At 61.7% G+C, this 18,893-nt stretch overlaps 2 protein-coding genes across 2 annotated transcripts; one reads left to right on the top strand and one right to left on the bottom strand.

Annotated features, from left to right (window-relative positions):
* Positions 1-549: 549 nt before the first annotated feature.
* MAMDC4 (MAM domain containing 4) lies at positions 550-11,793 on the top strand (the record flags this gene model as incomplete). The annotated part of the gene is made up of 29 exons (XM_082492437.1): positions 550-589; positions 1,230-1,343; positions 1,736-1,909; positions 2,110-2,235; positions 2,528-2,673; positions 2,814-2,898; positions 3,140-3,268; positions 3,505-3,651; positions 3,851-3,945; positions 4,243-4,401; positions 5,082-5,166; positions 5,621-5,770; positions 5,937-6,044; positions 6,239-6,370; positions 6,603-6,733; positions 6,834-6,939; positions 7,249-7,365; positions 7,587-7,721; positions 7,836-7,966; positions 8,044-8,260; positions 8,679-8,816; positions 8,923-9,044; positions 9,162-9,252; positions 9,524-9,670; positions 9,994-10,128; positions 10,381-10,508; positions 10,604-10,718; positions 10,846-11,021; positions 11,603-11,793. 29 exons carry the CDS (start codon positions 550-552, stop codon positions 11,648-11,650), a joined length of 3,627 nt encoding a protein of 1,208 aa, XP_082348563.1. The 3' UTR covers positions 11,651-11,793.
* A 1,295-nt stretch (positions 11,794-13,088) lies between these two features.
* On the bottom strand, positions 13,089-16,550 carry EDF1 (endothelial differentiation related factor 1). The gene is made up of 5 exons (XM_082492787.1): positions 16,418-16,550; positions 16,186-16,237; positions 14,964-15,124; positions 14,237-14,330; positions 13,089-13,661 (listed from the first exon to the last, which is right to left on the bottom strand). Exons 1-5 carry the CDS (start codon positions 16,493-16,495, stop codon positions 13,600-13,602), a joined length of 447 nt encoding a protein of 148 aa, XP_082348913.1. The 5' UTR covers positions 16,496-16,550; the 3' UTR covers positions 13,089-13,599.
* Between the last annotated feature and the right edge of the window lie 2,343 nt (positions 16,551-18,893).

The raw sequence follows: 18,893 nt of genomic DNA, 5'->3' as shown, positions 1-18,893 counted from the left end.
CTTATGCTCGGGGACCGCTTCTCCCTGTGGCTAGGCATGATACAGCCCAGGCAGCTGGCACGGCACGGCCCCCACACCTCTGGCAGAGGTGCCAGCTTCTACCCAGGACTGGCAGCATGGCCAGTTGGGCAGGAAGAAGTGGCCTTTTCCCTCGTCGAGCTGGCATGTGCCACTGGACCATGTGAGCTGGCCCTGTCCTGGTTGGAGCAGCATCCAGCATCTCAGCACAGCTGGAAAATGAGGGGGGCTGAAGAAGCGGGGAAAAGCAGCTGAAGGTCTCCTGGGGACGCACAGCGGCCAGATGGCCACCTGTGATGGTGACAGTGGTGCCGGGCGGCAGGACCATGGGTGACCTGTCCCGGCCCGGCAAACTGCCTCGCCATAAACCCCACTGCCGAGACTGGGAAGCCGATAACGCCGGGGCTGAAGTCCACTGCGGGGCAGGTCCCGGGGAGCAGATTCCAGCCCTGGGCTCGCGGCGTGGCCTCCCCCACCAGCCCTGTACCTCTCCGGGCTCTGTTTTACCCTTGCTGTGGCCCGAGGACCGAGATGGCCGGGCAGGCGGTGTTCATCCTCTTGCTGCTGCTGGGTGAGCTCTCTGCCGATACGGGGATGGTGCTGCGGGGAGGGAAGGGGCTGCGGCGCTGGCTGCTCTGCTCTGTCCCTCCCTGGTGGGGGCTCCCATGGGGATCGCAGTGCTGTGGGGCTACACTTTCCGGGGGGGGGGGGGTGTCTGTAGCAGATATAGCCCAGGAAAACCCCCTTTGGGGGTCTGCTGGCAAAGGTCAGCCCAGAATTTCCTGGGGTGAGCGAGTGACGGAGATGCCAGCACCGGGCTGGGTATCGCCAACGGCTTTGCTCAGCGTGGGGAGGAAAATGCCTAAATTTTCCTGTTTCCCTCAAAATGGGAGCTGAGACCCGGAGCAGGGGTGTGATATACCGGGTGGGGGGTCAGTGCCCCAGCCCCGGCAGGGTCTGGCAACCCAAGGGTGCGCGGGAGCGGTGCTGGCAGTAGGTGACGGCAAAGGTGGAGATGTGGGAGATGTGGGATGGGGGGGTCCCATTCAAGGGGTGATGGCTGCTGAGAGCTCAGCGCAACCCCCACCAGGGTCCCAAACCGGGGAGCCCAGACAAATGTCACCTGCAGGCCACGTGTGCCCTCTGTCACCTGCTGCGGGCACCGTGCCCGGATCCTCGCGGGGTTTTCAGCCCCATTGTCTCTCCTGTAGCTGAGACTGTCCTCCCCGGTGGGTCTGTGGTCATCAACAGCTGCAGCAGTGCAGCCGAGCAGCTCTGCGACTTCGTCTGCGACTGCAGCGACTGCTCCGACGAGAACCAGTGTGGTGCGTGCCTGGCCCCACCGCTCCCACTCCCACCCCGGGGGCGAGAGCAGGCAATGGAGCTGGGGGCACCGTGGGTGCAGGTCCCTGGGGTGGGCATAGGTCTCCTGGGCTGGTGGCAGGTCCCTTGGGGTGGGTGCAGGTCTCCAGGCTGGTCGTCTGGGTGCATGTGGGTCCCCCCGGTGGGTGCAGCACCCCAGGGTGGGCGCAGGTCTCTGGGCTGGACACATGTCCCCTGGGTAGGTGCAGCTACCCAGGGTGGGTAGAGGACCCCAGGGTGGGTGCAGGTCCCTGGGGTCGGTGGAGGTCCCCAAGGTGGGTGCAGGTCCCTGGGGTGGGTGCAGGTCCCAGGGTAGACCCAGCCCTGCCCTGACGGCCTGTCTGCCCACCCTCAGGGTACCTGCGGGGCTCAGCGGTGCTGGGCACCCCCTTCACCTGCGATTTTGAGGAAGGCGATTGCGGTTGGCAGGACGTGAGCACCTCGGCTTACAGATGGGTGCGGGGCCGGGCCAGCCTGGCCGCCTGGGGCACGGGGCCCCACTCAGACCACACCGTGGGCACCGACCTGGGTAAGCAGGAGCTGCTCAGCTGGTGAGTGGGTTCTGGGCACCCACAGCACCGCGCCTCTGGGCCATGGGTGCTGGGACACCCAGCTTTGTAGGGTGCAGGGGGTGGAGCAGACCCATGGTGAGGCAGGAGCGGTGCTGGCCATCGCTCTGGTGCCATCCCATGGAGCTGCAGCCTCTGCTCTGCTCTCTGCCCTATCCAGGGTGGTTCATGGTGACCGTGTCCCCCCCGGCAAAGACCACGGCCACAGCCTGGCTCAAGTCACCGGTGATGCGGGAAGCAGCCGCCACATGCGAGATCAGGGCCTGGTACCACCTCTCGGGAAGCGGTGAGAGGGTGCCCACGGCAGGCATGGCCGGGTTTCGGGATACCGGGCACAGGGAACCGGTGATGGGGGCAGTGGGGAGGGATGGGACCATCTGCTCCCATGGCAGGGACAGAGCCACTGGCACCTCGAGGTGGATCTTTGCCATCCCACTCACCTCTCCATGCTCCGCAAGCAGAGCTGGCAGGACCCAGGAGTCCCAGCTCTGGTCCCCAGAGGCGGCAGGGCTCGCTTTGTCCCTGTGGGTACCCTGGGGTGCCCAGTGCCAAGGTCCGCATTTTGGGGCTCCTCACAGGGCTCAACCAGACGGAGCAGCCGGTGCTGCGACTGGCCATGGTGTACAGGGACGAGGTGGTGGGGCTGTGGCAGAGCCCCGAGCGCGGAGGCGAGGGCTGGCACCAGCTGGTTGCCTACCCAGGCCGGATCGCGGAGCAGTTCCAGGTGAGACAGGGCTGTGTCGGTACCCGGGCACTGGCCCGTGAGCCGGGCTGGAGGAGCCGGGTGATGCACCGGCAGCCGAGGATGCCTGGGCAGCTCGGACAGAAGCTCAGCTCATGCCATCCCTGGCATCTTGTTGGCAGCTCATCTTCTCCCTGACACAACCGCCGGCGTTTGGGGCAGAGCTGGCGCTTGATGACATCATCTTCAGGAACTGCGGCTTGCAGGGTGAGTCCCGCATTTGCTGGGATGAGACACGAGCCAGGATCCCTGGGGAAATTGGGTTGGGCGTTGCAGCTGGGGGAGCTCTCACACTGCCCACCGTGTCTAGGGTTCATCTGCCAGGGCAGGTAGCAGGTAGCAAACCCTGTCCCTCGAGCAACCCAGGGAGGAATGCGGGGGGAGCCCAGCATGTGCTGGGGTCCCCATGGGGCTGGCCAGGTGCTGACGGTGTGTCCCACCACCCCAGAGCCCGGGCAGCAGGTCTGTGGGACAGAGGAGAGCCGCTGCAACCGGGGCTTCTGCCTGGCACAGCACCGCTTCTGCGATGGCACTGATGACTGCGGGGACGGCTCGGATGAGAACACAACGCTGTGTGGTGAGTATGCCTGGCCCCGGGGAGGGGGTCCTGCCCACCGTCCCCCTGACCATACGGACGGGCTGAGGGTCTGCCCTGGCAGGGTAAAGCCAGGCTGTGGGGCTGGCGGGGATGACCCCAGCTCTGCCCCATGGCTGTGCAGCTGAAGGGGCAAAATCACTCTGAGGGTTTTGTGGAGAGGTCAAACCATCACGGGCACCTCCTTGTGTCATTCTGCTCTCCCTCCCTCCCTGCAGAATCCTTCACCCGCTGCTCCTTTGAGCAAGATCTCTGCAGCTGGAAGGCGGAGGTCGGGCAGCCCATGTGGGAGAGGAACACGAGCCTGAACCTGGGGAACATGTCCAGCATCCCCACCCGGGACCACAGCAATAACAGCAGGGCAGGTACGTGGTCAGGCACCAGCACCCCAGGGGAGCCTCACCGTGGGTTCCCAGGGCATCACTGGCCCCGGGGCAGACGTGCCCCCCGGCCCCTGGGGTAACACGTGCCTGGGCTCGGCTTAAGGCTGTGCCGGGAAAACAGCGTCTTGCACCAGCACACACGGCCCAGCACCACTCAGCCCCTTCCTGGCATCTCCTGCAGGTTTTTTCCTCCTCGTGGGCAGCACCTCAGCTGTGGCGGCCGGTGTCACGGCACGGCTCAGCAGTCCCACTTTCCAGCCCACCGACTCCTGCTCCGTGAGTCACAGCCGGGACCCCGTGTCACAGCCTGTGTGGGCACAGAGGGTTGTGGCAGAGGACTGGATCCCCAGCCGGGAGGAACCCTGCATGGGGCTGGGGCTGCGGTTGGCCCTTTGCTGGAGATGGGTGGAAGGTTTTTTGGGGTGTTTTGGTGGCATCTCCAGTGCTCGCTGGGAGCTCTGAGCTCCTCCAGCCCCACCTTTGTGAGCATCCCATGGGGCGGCAGCTGCACCGTAGGGCTGTGTACCCCTGTCCAGGGCTTCGGGGCTCACTCACCCCCCTCCCCGTCCCCAGCTCGTGCTGTACTGCCACCTCCATGGCTCGGCCGCCAGCAGACTCAGAATCTCCTATGTGACCAACTCCACCGAGCACCCAGTGAGGGAGAGGACGGGGGACCTGGGCAGCTTGTGGGTCCGGGAGAGAGTGGTCTTCAAAGTGACGGAGAGCTTCAAGGTGGGCTGGCGCTGTGCTGGGGCGAGCTGGGCTGTCTGCAGGGCGAAGGACACAGGGCCACCCCACAGAGGGCAGAGGGCCACCCCCAGTATGCCCCCGTGGGACCGGGGGTAAGGGTTGAACTGAGAACCAGATGGCAGAACTGAGCCTCCTGGTGCTGCCAGGTGCCACCCTCGTGTCCCTGTGCCCACACCTCCAAATCCCCCTACCGCCTCCCCCAGCCCAGGGACCACACCAACAGGAAGTGGGGTGGGAGGGTGTCTTCATTCATCTCATCTCACCCCGTGCCTTCCCACCATCCTATCTGCTGTCCCCCATGGCCACCCACACAACCCGACCCCCCCCAGCTGGCCCTGGAGGGCACCCAACAGCAGCCCTGGGCAGCCATAGGCCACGGCTCTGTGCAGGGGCAGCACCATCACCCCAAGCCCACTGTGGCCCTGCCAGCCCACCCCACGCACCCCTTCCAGCCGCAGCATCACCCCTGCTCCCACCGAGCCCCTTCCAAGGGGAAGCCGTGTCGGCCGATCACAGGAGCTGGGTTCCCCCCATTCTGCGGCTCCCTGGTGTCCCCCCATCCTGCGGCTCCCCGGTGTCCCCCCATGCCAGTGCCATTGCCTGTCCCCTCCGTACTGCGCAAGACGCCATGTTGATGTTGCTGGCATGGCGCTTCCCCGCAGGTGCTGATCGAGGGGATGGCCAGCGGCGCGGGGACCGTGGCCATCGATGACCTGATCCTGTCTCAGGGCTGCATGAAGACGCAGGGTGAGCTGGAGGGCGGCCATATCCCACCCCTGCTCCAGTGTGGGCAGTGGTCCCCAGGTGTCTTGTGTCCATGACACCCTCCCTAAAGGACCAACCGCAGGGTCTGCCCGGCCCTCTGCTCATCACGATGACCATCCTGGGCACAGCATGGCAAGCATTTGCCCTGGGGCCGGCAGCCCAGGTTGCCTGGTGTCCTCGTCCTCCAGCTGTGACACTCCATCCCCTGCGTCAAAACCTGCTGCCTGAGGCACGTCACGCAGGCAGCTACCATCAGCCCTCTCTGTCCCCTTCATCTGGTGGCAGCAGGCAGGGCAGGGCAGGAATGGGGCTGGGGTTGTGGGGAGCCATGGAGGTGGTCAGGGACAGGGGACTGCAGCTTGAAGGGGTGGTGGCGCCGGTGATGCTGCCAGTCCCTCTCACCACCGCTTTCCACCCCGGGGTGTTTCACCATCAGACAAACCTTCAACCACGCTGACGAGCCAGGGGCATCCCAGCCCCTGCACAGCCAACGAGGTGGCCTGCGACAGCGGGGAGTGCATCAGCGCGGAGCTGGCCTGCGACTTTGCCCAGACATGTGCCGATGGCTCCGACGAGAAGCGCTGCGGTGAGAGCCATGGGCGGGCACCTAGCTCCCTGGTAGCCAGGCAGCAGAGGGGACCAGGGCAGAGTGACCTGGGCACACCTTGGCTGGCATGGCTGGGGGACATGGGTGTCCACACAGCCCCCGGGAAACACAGTGACCCGGTGGAGCTGAGCCTGGGCTTTTGCAGGAGTGACCACCTTCGAGACGGGGGACGGGGGCTGGCATGACGTCAGCGTGGGGCGGCTGCGCTGGGGCGTGCAGAGGGCCACCGAGCTCACCAACACCATCCTCAAAGGTGAAGCTGTTCCCACTGCCGAGACGATGCTTTTTGGTCCCCAGCACCGCAGGGACTCCTAGGGTGCAGGGACCCCCTGCTCCCACCCGGCTGGGGGGTGGGGGGTGGGGGTGGGTGCCATCGTGGGAAGTGTGGGGGTGCTGCCAGGGACATGGGGCCCCTGCCCTGACCTCTCAGGGTGTTTCTGTGCCCAGGGGCTTTCCTGGCCCTCCAGGCAGGAGAAGGACAAGTGATGGCTGCTGCGAAGGCACGTACACCTCTGCTGGGTCCCTCCGGCCCCGCCTGCACCATGGAGATGAGCTACCGCATCCACGGAGGCCACAAAGGTAACCCCCTGCCCGCTCCCTGTCCCACCCTGGCACAGGGCAGTCCCCCACGCCTGCCCGCCTTTGCTGCCTCTCCCAGCCCAGCTCTATCCCACCACACCATCCTGGAGCTGGGGTGTCCCTGTCCCCTGCGACTGTGGGCTGGGTGGGTGCCCAGGCACCAGGAGGGTTCCCAGGGGGTGGCCGGGGACTGCTGGTCCCCACATCTTCTGCACTGCCTCTCACGCCCAAGGCTTCCTCGCCGTCAGCATCGTGGAGCACACCACTGGCACCACCCACCTGGCCTGGCACACACGGGGACACGGTGGCACGGCTGAGGGACACGTCCGTGTCCTGCTGGGGGAGAGGACACGACGCTTTCAGGTGCGCCCTGGGGCACAGGGACCAGCCTGGTTGGCTACTGGTAGGGCAGTGCCAGTGCTGCCGGGCACCCCGGGGCTCACTGCCACCACGCTGCCCCCAGGTTGAGCTGGTGGGGCTGGTGGATCTGCAGGACTCGGCGGGCGCTGCCATCGACAATGTGACGTTAGTGCAGTGCTACCCCAACGTGGTGCCACCAGGGGCTGCGGGTATGACCAAGGGAGCGTGGGCAGGGATGGTGGCCACGGGTGGGAGGGGGCCTCGCTGCCTGCAGAGATGGACGCTGCTCGCATGGGGGCTGGCTGGTGACTGTCACCCTGTCCCCAGCCCAGGGGCAGGATCATGGTGCAGAAGCCCTGGGGCCAGGGCTGAGCTCGCATCCTGCCCCAGGGCATCTGCATGGGGTGAACTTGGGAAGTGGGGCAGGGGAGCAAAGGGAAAGGGACATTTTGGGGACCTGTTTGCTTTTGGGGTGCCTAATCTCCACTCCATCGCCACGGTCACCTCTCTCTGGCCAGAGCTGTCCTGCAACTTTGAGACGGGCATGTGCGGCTGGTACCAAGATCACTCCAGTGACTTCAAATGGGTCCGCAGCACGGGGCAGGGGCAGGGCTCCGACCATACCACTGGCTCAGGTAAGGGGCTGGCTCCCGGGCAGCCCAGGGGACCCCACAGCCTCCTGTCCCCGGGGCCGGGATGTGCCTGGCTAACCCCAAGCAGCCCCATGCCTGCGGGGCAAGCTCAGCCAGGACAGCCCTGAGGCACCCGGATCTGGGATGGGGGTGCAGGTGGTGCTGGCGCAGCTCGGAGCACCCATGTCCGTGTCCCCTCTGCCCTGGCTGTCCCCAACACTCAGGCTACTTCTTGGCTGCGGATCCCTCTGCGCCGTGGAGCCGCGGGCAGCGGGCGCAGCTTGTCACCTACCGCCAGGAGTCCACCACCGCCCCGCGCTGCCTCTCCTTCTGGTACCGCCTGGCCGGCCCGCAGATCGGTACGCAGCCCCATGGCATCCTCCCAGGGATGCCCCAGCTGGGATCCACTCCCCTGGAGACTGCGGGGTCCCCGAGGGGTGCAGGACAGCTGCCCAATGCTCCCCTCTGCCCAGGCACCCTGAACCTCAAGCTGCGGCTGGAGGGAGCAGAGGAGAGGGTGCTGTGGACCCAGCGGGGGACCCAGGGCAGCATCTGGCACCGGGGACAGGCGACGCTGCCCGCCACGGGTCAGCGGCAGTACCGGGTGAGAGCTGGGTCCCCTCCATGCTCCTGGGTGGCAGCGGGGCATGTGGCCGTCTGACAGCGCTGTCTCGGTGGCAGGTGGTCTTCGAGGCCCTGCGGGATGGGTTCCTGGGGGACGTGGCACTGGACGACCTGGCGCTGACGGCGGGGCCCTGCGGGGCCGAGCTCTCCTGCTCCTTCGAGGCGGATGCCTGCGGGCTGGCAGCCAGTGAGCAGCGTACCTGGCTGCGGCAGAGCAACAGCACCGGCACCACTGCCGGCCCCTCGGCCGACCACACCACTGGCACTGCCATAGGTACCGGGGCCACGGCTTCCCGGGGCTCTGATGGAGCCCTGCTGCCTGCCCTGCGTGTCCTGCCTGCCTTCCCTGCCCTCCCTGCCTGCACTGACCAAGCACCCTGCCTGCCCTCCCTGCCTGTCCGAAGTGTTCTGCCTGTCCTCCATGCCTGCCCTGCCTGTCTGTCCGGTGTCCTGCCTGCCTTCCCTGCCCTCCCTGCCTGCACTGAGCATCCTGCCTGCCATCCCTGCCTGCTCTGCCCAGGATGTGCAGAGGGCGCTGCTGTACAGAGCTCCCCAAACCTGGGGCTCCCCAAACCTGGAGTTTCTCAGCCCCAGGACTCCCCAGCCTGGGAGGAACCCCAGCCCCAGCGGTCCCCTGGTGCCCCCAGCAGGGCCGGATGGGGGTCATGGCGTGGGGGCTTCTCTCTCCCCAGGCCATTACATGGTGGTGAGCACGGACAGGGGCTCCCTGCCTGCGGGGCACGCGGCTGCCCTCACCTCCCAGCCCTACCAGCCCTCCGCAACCGCCCAGTGCCTGGCCTTCTGGTACCAGCTGAGCACTGGGACCCCAGGTGAGTGCCATGACTCCCCCACGAGGCCCCTGGTGGCACCTCTGGACAGGTGGGGGTCCTGTGCAGCACAGTCCAGACCCCCCTCCATGGTGGGTGCCCTGGGCAGGATCTCTCAGAGTCTTCATGGAGCAAAGCGGGGTGCGGAAGAAGGTGATGAGCGTGAGCGCCATGGAGGGAGATGTCTGGCACCGCGGTCATGTCACTGTCCGGCCAGATAGGGACTGGCAGGTGAGACGGGGCAGGGTGCCGGGGACCTCGCGGTGGGGAGCAGGACAGGCCAGGGGTGACGAGGGGAGCATGGCGGCTGCCAGCCTCAGCGTGCCGCCCTGCCCACCCCTCCGGTAGGCGATATTTGAGGTGGTGGGAGCTGGGGGTGACCACGGGTACATCGCGCTGGACGACCTGCACGTGTCAGACGGAGCCTGCCCCAAGCCAGGTGAGAGCCCACCCCATGGGGGCACCATGGGCTGGCCAGGGGGGACAGGGCACCCCATGGGGGCACAGGGCTGTAGGGATGGGGACAGCCCATCCTTTCCATCTACCATGGCTGCCGGGCACCCAGCTCCTGCCCTGAGCTTGGCCTGGCCCAAAGCTGGGGGTGGTGGGGAGGGGACTGCTCCCCCTTGGATGCCTCATCTCCCACCAGGAAGCGCAGGGCAGTGGGTGCCTGCAGCGCTGGGTGCATCACAGCCCCCCTTTCCTCCCAGCGTCCTGTGACTTCGAGAGGGACATGTGCGGCTGGAGCAGCCCCTTGGACCCCCGCCTGCACAGCTTCGCCTGGGGCTGGAAGAACGGGGTCCCCCTTGCCAAGTACCCCGGCCCTGAGCAGGATCACACCCTGGGCACAAGGGACGGTAGGAGACACCCATCCCTCCCAGGGCACCCCGGCACATCTGGAGGGAGGAAGAGGAGCTAGGGATGGATGGGGTCATCCCATGAATGTCCCCCCCTCCCAGTACATCCCAGGGGGCCTGGCTCCACAGCATCCCCTTCTCCTCCTCACCCGGGAGGGACGGCTCAGTCCCAAAGGCCGCAGTGAGGAGCGGAGCTGAGAGGTGCAATCCTCCAGGCATGGTCTGGGCATTTTGTGGGGGAGCAGAACATGGTGCGGGGGGGTGTGGGGGGTGGGGGTGCATAGGTCAGGGGGACACCCTGTGCTCTGTTCCTACCCATCCAGGTCACTATGTGCACTTCGACACCAGCGTGCTGGGCCCGGGGAGCACCACCGCCAGGCTGGAGAGCCAGCACCTGCCTGCTGCTGCCGACTCCTGCCTGCGGTTCTGGTACCACATGGACATCCCAGAGCACCTCTGTAAGCCCTGCTGTCCCTGGGGAGGGCGTCATGAACCCACGACGGGAGCGGGGGGGCTTGGTCAGGGGCTGCAAACCCCCTCCCCACCCATGGGACCATGGACACTACAGTTCAGCTCCGGCTGGGCGGGGAGGGTGGCCCGTTCCTGCTGGGTGCTGCCATCCCAGGGGAGGATGGCACAGCTGGGAGGGCTGGGTGGCTCTCGGGGGGCTCCATGGATGCTGAGGCACCTGTCCCCTCTCTGCGTTGCAGCCTGTGGGGAGCTGCGGGTGACACTGCGTGGTGCAGCGGGGCAGCGCACAGTGTGGAGCGTGGCAGGGCACCAGAGCCGGGGCTGGCGAGGCGGCGTGGTGCCTGTGCGGAGCCCCGGCGAGTTCCAGGTGAGCAGGGCAGCCCTGGGGTGCAAAGTGCCCTCCAGGGGTGTGGAGTGCCCTCCCCAGGCATCACCCCCCCTGCATCCCATCTTCCCCTGCAGATCATCTTTGAGATCACCACGCGGAGGTGGCCGATGGAGGGGACGGTGGCGCTGGACGACATCGTGTACAGCACTGTGGGGGGCTGCCATTCCAGCCCGGAGTTGCCGATGGAAGGTGAGGGGACAGTTCTGGCTGTGGAAGGTCAACCCAGCACCGCTCAGGGTGCTGGCACTGAGGCTGGGGCTGGAGCCAGCTCTCCTGGGCGGTGAGTCGAGCCTGGGAGCATCTCTTCTCCCTGCAGAGAAATCCTCCGGCAGCTTTGTGGCAGAGGTGGTGCTCAGTCTTCTCCTGGCCATCATCGTCCTGGTGCTGGTGGTTGCTGGAGGCTGGTACTTGCTGAAGCGGCAAGGGCTGGCAAGCGGGACGCTGGCAGAGAGCGATGCTCCCCAGGGCTTTGACAACATCACCTTTCGAGATGTAAGGACAGGGGTGAAGGGCTCTCTTCCTTGCCCCAAAACAGCAATTTTCCTAAAAGCTCAGCAAATCCTGGCAGGTCCTCCCTGAGCCTGCACTCTGCCAACACGTCAGGGAGGTGCAAAGGGCTCGGCCTCTTATCTGGTTGCCTGCTAACAAGTGACCCCGAGCTGTAGGACTGACCTAGAAATGCTGCTGCTGCCATCAGGCAGTTGCTCCAGAAAGAGCTGAGGCTGCGATCCTCCTCCCCAGAGCCCTGCGAGGAGCAGGTCATGCAAACATTGCTCATCCTCTTCAAGCCAGCAACATAAAACCGCGAGCAGCAGCTTAAGCTACAGTTTCCTTTGAGGGGTTTGGTGTCACGTAGTCCCCAGAAGAGCCACCAGCTCCGGTCAGCCCAGGACTGACCCCCAAAGGGGACATGGAGCCCCCCCAGGCATGCTGGGGGGTTTGGTTCCTCTGCTGGGGTCATGGTGGGCTAGCACGTGGGTTCTCCCCACTGCAGCCTGGAAGAACTGCTTGTATTTCAAATTAGACACAGCCTGCGCTTACTGTAACCGATTCCCATTCACCTTTCTTTACAGGACAAGGTCATTATATCTCCAGAGCAAAAAGAGGGGGATGAGGTTTGAAACAATAAGCCAGCAGCAGCAATTGCCTACTCACGCCTGCGAGGCGTACGCAGGGCAGAGCATCCCTCCAGCAGGACCTCACACTCCAGCAGCCACCTCCATTTCTCAGCATCCAGCACCGGGGAGCTGCCAGGGGTGCTCACCCCAGGGGTGCCAGCCCCGCAGAGGGACATGCCGCTGCCTCCACTACCTCCATTGCTCGGGAAAAGCATTGTTTTTTTGTAACATGAATTTTCTGCTACATGACGTAGTGATGTGCTCACGATTTGACAAGCGCCGTCAGCAGCAGTTTCTTGCAGTGGCCGTCCTCGTCTGAGCAGGGTCCTGGCCGTGGCAAGGGGTGAAGCACACAGTCCTGCCGCCCCCAGGGCTGGGCAGATCAGCCGGTGCTGCACCAGGCACGAGCCCCTTCCCACTCCCAGGATTAAGCACAAGAGCTCGCATGGGGAGGAAGCCCAGTGCTTCTGCTGGGTTTAAAGGGAGAGTGGGAAAGGCTGGAGAGGTAGCCCAGAGGGCAGGGAGCAGCGCAGGGGCCACCACAAAACACAGCTGAGGGCAGAGAGCAGCCCTGACCCCGCTGTATAGGTGCCCACCTACTGCAGGACTGCCCACATGCCTTTCAAAGGGTTTTGATAATTTGCATTTAAAGGTCATTGGGAAGAAACATGTTGCTGAGGCGCAGGCTGGGCTCAGGGCGAGGGCACCCACACCTGCACCCAGGCCACCTTTAGCTCAGGACCCCTCTCTTTCCTCCCCAGCTTTCAAAACTTAACACTGTGCAGCCCCTACACAGCCCACAGCCAAACCTGCTGCCGAGCACAACAGCAACCAGACCAGTTCAGATCCCCATTAGTGGAACTAACTCAACTCCCTAAGCTTGTCCGGAGGGCATCAGGTTGCCCTGCCTTCCCAGATTGCGACCGAAGTGTGCTTTTCCTCTCACCCTGCCGCAAACAGCTCTCCCTTCAGCTCTGCCCCACTTCAGTTATGCCACACAGTCACGCCGAGCACCATCCCTACAGCTCCGCCGTAGCACTGGCCTGGCTGTGCCCTGCAGGAATGAGCCCCCAGCCAAGCTGTGCTCCTGGGAGATGGGTGAAGGTGGAGGCGAGAGATAAGAAGGGCTCTGGCTTCATGGAAAAGCCCAACTGAGTGTCTCCGCACCCACCTTGCTCTGTAGAACTCCACAGGCTCCACTCACCTCCACACAAGACAGAACCACAGGACTGATTTCATCTCTGGGCTGCAAGCCAAAGCCGCAGCACTCGCCGCCAGGGAAGGGAGCAGAGCAGCCAGGAAGGCTGCGACAACACCGGCTCTTACCCCAGACGCTCCAGGTAGTCCCACTAATTATGCTTCCAAAAGGAAGAGGGTGCTGCAGCTCCAGCCACACCCAAGAACAAAAATTTACTACCAGCTGGTAAACACGCAGCAAGTACCCTGTGCAACTGAAGGGTATCAAACTTTATTATAGATCTCTTTTAAAACAGGCTGGAAGGAACAAACGAAAATGTCATTGTGATGCAGTGACTGAGTCATCATTTCAAATGCAGACACTGATCAACCCCCAACTCTCCCAAATTATTTATACATAACATATCCCACCCGTCCCACAAATTATTTCCAATTAAATGATCACATTTCAGACAACCCCAAGTGTCTTAACATTAGCTGCTTCTAAACACCAAGATGCACATGTTTTTCAGATGTGGTATTTTTGGGGGTTTAGTTCCTCAATCTCTGGAAAGGAGGAAGGAAAAACAAAAATCAGGAAAATCGCTTCTTTAAGGTTGCCTTTTTACAGCAGGTACAGATTCAGCAGATTTCCCCCCCAAAAGCAAGTCTGAAACCCTCTTGTTCAGCTTGGCAATACAAAGAGAGATTCTGGTGGTTAAGGAGAACCAGCCAGACGAGATCAGTCTGGACAAACTGATTTCGAGGCTTTGTTGTCATTTCCCTTTGGGGCCAGTTTCCAGCGGTTTTCCAATATCCTTCCCACGCAGTTTAAGGCCTGGAATAACACAAAGGAGACAACCACCATCAGCACTCCATCATTCACCCGATAACTTTATTTCCTCAAATTTTTGCTATAAGGAAGAAAATATCTAAAAAAAGAGGGCAGGGAGCCAGAGTTAGGGAGAATCCTATTTTAGCTTCTATGAGGACCAGACTAGTTTCAGACAAAGCTCCAATTCTTGCTTGTGCACCACCTTCCTAGAAAATGTTATCTGAACCAGCCTAGGAACGTAACATCCACACTATCAGCTGCAAGATACTTTCCCAAGGATAACCAGGCCTTCATGGGTCTCAGTATCTCAATGATTTCTGGGGGGAAGCATACAGGGGTGGTCCCCAGGGCATGGCCCCACGCATGAAGATGAAGAACAAAAGAAAACAAGAGCTCTGAGTTCTGGTTTCAGTCAGCAGATCCAACTTTTATCAGAACGTGGCTTAATGACACCCACCACAACAGTTGCAGCCAGCAACTGTTCCAGACGTGGAAAATGTAACTGACGTAAACCAAAACATCCCTCCTGGGCACTGAAAGCATTGTCATTATTTTTGAAGTCTCCTTTCTCAACTTACCAATGGCTCTTTCGATCTTGCCCATAACCTGGTTATTGGGGATTGCTCTTCCTGATTCGTAGTCAGCAATAACTTGTGGTTTTTCATTGATTTTCTAAAAAGAGAGGATGCGTCTCAAACACTGGCTCCATACACAGCAAACACTTAGCACCAACCCCCCAGAACTCACACAGACAATTAAGAACAGCCTCTAATTTTGCCAGGATTGAAAGACAGAGTGCTACTTCGAAGCTTACTCCATCACCACTATCACCTCCCTCCACTAGTTGAGTGTCACAGCAATGGTGACACCCATCCTGGACAGACTTCAACCTCCCTCAGCCTCTCAGGAGGAGCAGTAACACTACGTATTGCTGTTCCTTAAGACAGCTGCGAGCTACTGAACGCTGCACCAGGCCCAGATGGTACAAAAAAAAACTCACGGCAGTGCTGAGTTGATGGGAGGAGGGGGGGGGTAAAAAAGCCTCCTACCAGCTCACCAGCCGCAGCAACACTCCGTCTCCAAGCAGGTGTTCAAGGACTGCACAGATAAATCCCTAAAACATCTCCTAGATAATTAATGTTGCCTGGAGATCAGACATCAAAGACGTTGCATTCACCAAACTTCCTCCTCATGACACCATCCCACTTCAGCTGCCCACCAGGGGACAGGAGAAGCGTCCACCTTCACCTCACGATGCCTAAACCCGCCTCAGGAGAGCAGGAGCAGGCCCCAGGCTATACTCACTGTGGCCAAGTCCTTCTGTGTCATGCCCTTGCTCTGTCGGCCCTGCTGGATCACTTTGCCCACCTCCAGCGGAACTCTGTCATGGTGCAGCTCTTCTGTTTCTCGGTCGAGTTTGGCTGTGTTCTTTGTAATGAAGTGTTGCTTGTTTTGGCCTGCTGCCCCTATCATTCAAAGCAAGAAAAAAAAAAAAAAAAAAAACTAACCAAGGACAAACAAAACAAGGCTCAGAGCTGTGCCAAAAAGTATCAAAGCGCTTTTTCTAACAACTCAGCTGCCCAGGATCCCAGGGACCTTTCAAGATTTCAACATGCCAACATCAGCACTAATCTCAACCAGATCCTGTCCACCAGGGAACATGTTATCTTAATCCTGCTAATGCTGATGTCTAAACACAGCCATGCAGGGCCCTCCCCTTTCTCTACTTCACATCTGAACTTCACTCCAGATAGGCAGGATCGTGCTATGGCTTGGGGATTTAATATTCAAACCACTCCAGACACACGTTCGTGCTACAACGTGTGAGGGGGGTTAATATTTGAATTTGTATCTTGTTTGCTCAGGTGTAAGGCAGCATGAATAAGTGGCTTTTAATGAATTTTCTGATGCCTTTTATAAGTAAATTCTAGCCCTACGTAGCTTTGCTGAAAGCCCAAGGTTCAAAAGCATGCTATTGATTTTGTCTCATTAAGTTACAACATTTAAGTCATGGTTTAAATCCTTTCTCTCACATTAGTCTCTTGATAAAGCTGACTAAACCTCGTGCAAGGATCATCTATTTATTTATTTGTTTCCAACCACCATAATCTCACCCCTACGGTGAGAGAATCTGAGAATTTACATTGGATGGAAAACAGCAAATTTTTAAAGAGCGATGCCACAGGAAGATAAGCAGTCACCGAAATCCTTAAGCATAGGTTATCAACAAGAGAAACAAGATGGAAAAACCGGGAGTTTAAGTTTTGTGACCATGAAAGCTCTTCCAAGAGCTCTGCAGACACTAGCCAGAGCTCAGCTCTGGGCAAACAGAAACCGGGAGCCAGCTACGAGATCGCTCCTCCTTCCCCGGGGTGCTGCACTCCCCGGTGGTCCTCAGCTCTAGGCAGCCCCTAACCGGGAACGACTTTGGGCTTAGCTAGGAAGGCTGTTCCCTTCTTCAACCCCCGCCTCTTCCAGGCGATCACCTCCCCCCGGCTGAGAGGGAGCCAGGCCACGGGATACCCACACTTCTTGGAGGTCTCCACGTCCTCTCCGCGCCGCTGGGCCGCCAAGATGGCCTGGGGAGGGGAAAAGGGGCCGAGGTGAGCGCTTCGCTACCCACAGTCGCCCCCTCAACATCAGAGGGGCCTCGGGCGCAGGCTCACCCGGGCCGAGCCACAGGCTCTGCCTGCGGCCTCGATCCGGGAGAACCTGCGGCCGCGGCCTGGACCGTTCCCCGCCGCCAGTCCCCCGCTGACCTGCTTGGACTTGGCCTGGGCCGCGCTGGGGCCCTTCTTGCGCAGCACCGTGACCGTGTCCCAGTCGCTCTCCGCCATGGCACCAGTACCGACCCCGCCCGCCGCCGCGCCCGCCGCTCAGGGGGAGCCTCCACAGCCCAACGCCCGCCCCCCGCGGGAGGCGGGGCCGGCCGCTGCGCCCGTCTATAGGGCGGCGCGCACGCCCTTCAGGAAAGAAGGCCTCTCATTAGCGGACGAGCCAGGAGTGACGCAGTTCCTCATAATAGGCACAGAAACCTAGCAATCAGCCTACTCGCTAGACGATTGGTTAGTGTGCACGCCAGGCTGGAGGCGGACGGGTGGGTTGTGCACTCTGAGAGGCTACTGTCGCTGCCAATAACCTGATACCGAGAAGCGATTGGGTTAGCCCACGGCGCTGTCAGAACCGCTGGCCAATAGGCGTGCCCGCCTGGGCAGAGCGGAGCATGCGCCTTAGCGGGGCTTCGCGGCGGGCGGGGCCGCCATGGCTGCTCGCGGTCTTCCGGCCTGGCTTTAGCTCTGCTCTCCTGCTCGCCACCTCGGGCGTCCCCGGGTGCTGAGGACGCGCCCGGGCGGCAGCTGGTGGGGGAGGGCGGTGTGGGCCTTCCCCGTACCTCGGGGCAGGGTGGGCCTGGGCCTGGGCCTGGGGCGGGGGCGGGGGCGGGAGCGGGAGGGGAAGGATTTCCACTGCTCGCGTGTGGGTAAGGCGGGTGTTTGCTGGAAGGCCCTTCCCTCCCGGGGACGGGGCTTCCCTGCGGGCCTCAACTAAGGCGGAACAGGCGGAGTCCGGCTCCCCGGGCAGCCCCGGCCCTCGGAGGGAGGGCAGCCGCTGCGGTGCCGGGTAGGGCGGGCGCGGCACTTGGCAATAAAGTTGACCAGTTTGTGTCCGTTTGGCAGGAAACCGGCGTGAGGCCGTGGGTGAGAGGGTTGGGCGGAGAAGGGATGGAGAGCAGCCCTGCCGAGAGGGACTTGTGGTGTGCTGATGGACGAAATGCTGGATGTGACCCATCAGTGTGTGCTCGCAGCCCTGAAAACCACTGCCATCCCGGGCTGCATCCCCAGCAGCGTGGCCAGCAGGGCGAGGGGGGGGGATTCTGCCCCTCTGTTCCACTCTGGGGAAACCCTTCTGCAGTGCTGCCTCCAGCTCGGGGGGGTCCCAACAGCGGAAGGACACAGAGCTGGTGGAGTGGGGCCAGAGGAGGCCACGAAGATGATCCAAGTGCTGGGGCCCCTCTGCAAGAAGGACAGGCTGGGAGAGTTGGGGCTGTTCAGCCTGGAGAAGAGAAGGCTCCGGGGACACCTTAAAGCCCCTTCCAGTCCCTAAATGGGCTACAGGAGAGCTGGGGAGGGACTCTTGATCAGGGAGTGAAGCGATGGGATGAGGGGGAACAGTTTTAAACTGAAAGAGGGCAGATTTAGAATAGATATCAGGAAGAAATTCTTTCCTGTGAGGGTGGTGAGCCCCTGGCACAGGTTGGCCAGAGAAGCTGTGGCTGCCCCATCCCTGGAGGTGTTCAAGGCCAAGTTAGATGGGGCTTGGAGCAACCTGGGCTGGTGGGAGGTGTCCCTGCCCAGGGCGGGGGGGTGGGACTGGATGATCTTTAAGGTTCTTTCCAAGCTAAACCATTCTGTGATTCTACGAAAGCTCTGTGTCTGAAAGCCACCAGTGTCCCTGCCCTTTCAGCTGGGAGACAATAAAATCCCTCAACTCTGTGTCTGAATCACTGAAAAAGTTCTGCAGTAGAGGTGGGAAAACCCGAACCACTTGCGCTCGTCATTTCTGAAATGAGGGGGGATGTGAGTTAACCCTCAGTGGTGTTTTTGCAGGTCCTCATAGTGAAACGTGGGAGGGGCGGCTGGGTGATGCGGGCGTTGCTCAGAAATGGGGTGCAGGGAGAGCGGGTGAGGGGGGGTTCCCCTCCACCCATTCAGTCAGTGGTGTCTGTCACTGCCACGCGCCCGGCTCTGGCTGTCAGTGCAACGGGAGAGAGCGGCTTTGGGATGGGGAGGTGGAAGGTTGATGAGATGCATTACTCTGCCTTCCAAGACTCGCTTCGCTGGCCGTGCCGTGGCAACCGGGCTGTTGCCGCAGCGGGTTTGTTCAGAGCAGCTCCGGGTGGTTGATGTTTTTTTCCTCTTTGGGCAGAGCACATCCTGTCCCAGCAGGGCCACCAGGGTCACAGGGAAGGGCTTTGTCTTCCCCAAATTACACCGACCAGCCAAGAAGTTTAGCAACGCAGAGGCTTTCATACTCTCTTTCCCTGTGCTGGGAAAAAGGGATGTTGCAGCGGAGTGAGGAAAGCATTGCCTGTCCTGGTGGTGCCACGTGCTTGGGGATGCACCTTGTTCCCCGGTCCCTGCAGCTGTCCCCACAGTCACTCGTACCAGCCCTGCAGGGAACATCTCGGCAGCCCGTGGACCCATGCAGGGGGCTCGGTGCCTCCCCGGGCTTGCCTGT

This window comes from Vanellus vanellus (assembly GCF_965231255.1).
Source record: "Vanellus vanellus genome assembly, chromosome: 18".
Classification (NCBI taxonomy): Eukaryota; Metazoa; Chordata; class Aves; order Charadriiformes; family Charadriidae; genus Vanellus; species Vanellus vanellus.
The sequence above is the reverse complement of the archived record's forward strand: the minus strand, read 5'-3'. Positions and strand labels throughout refer to the sequence as shown.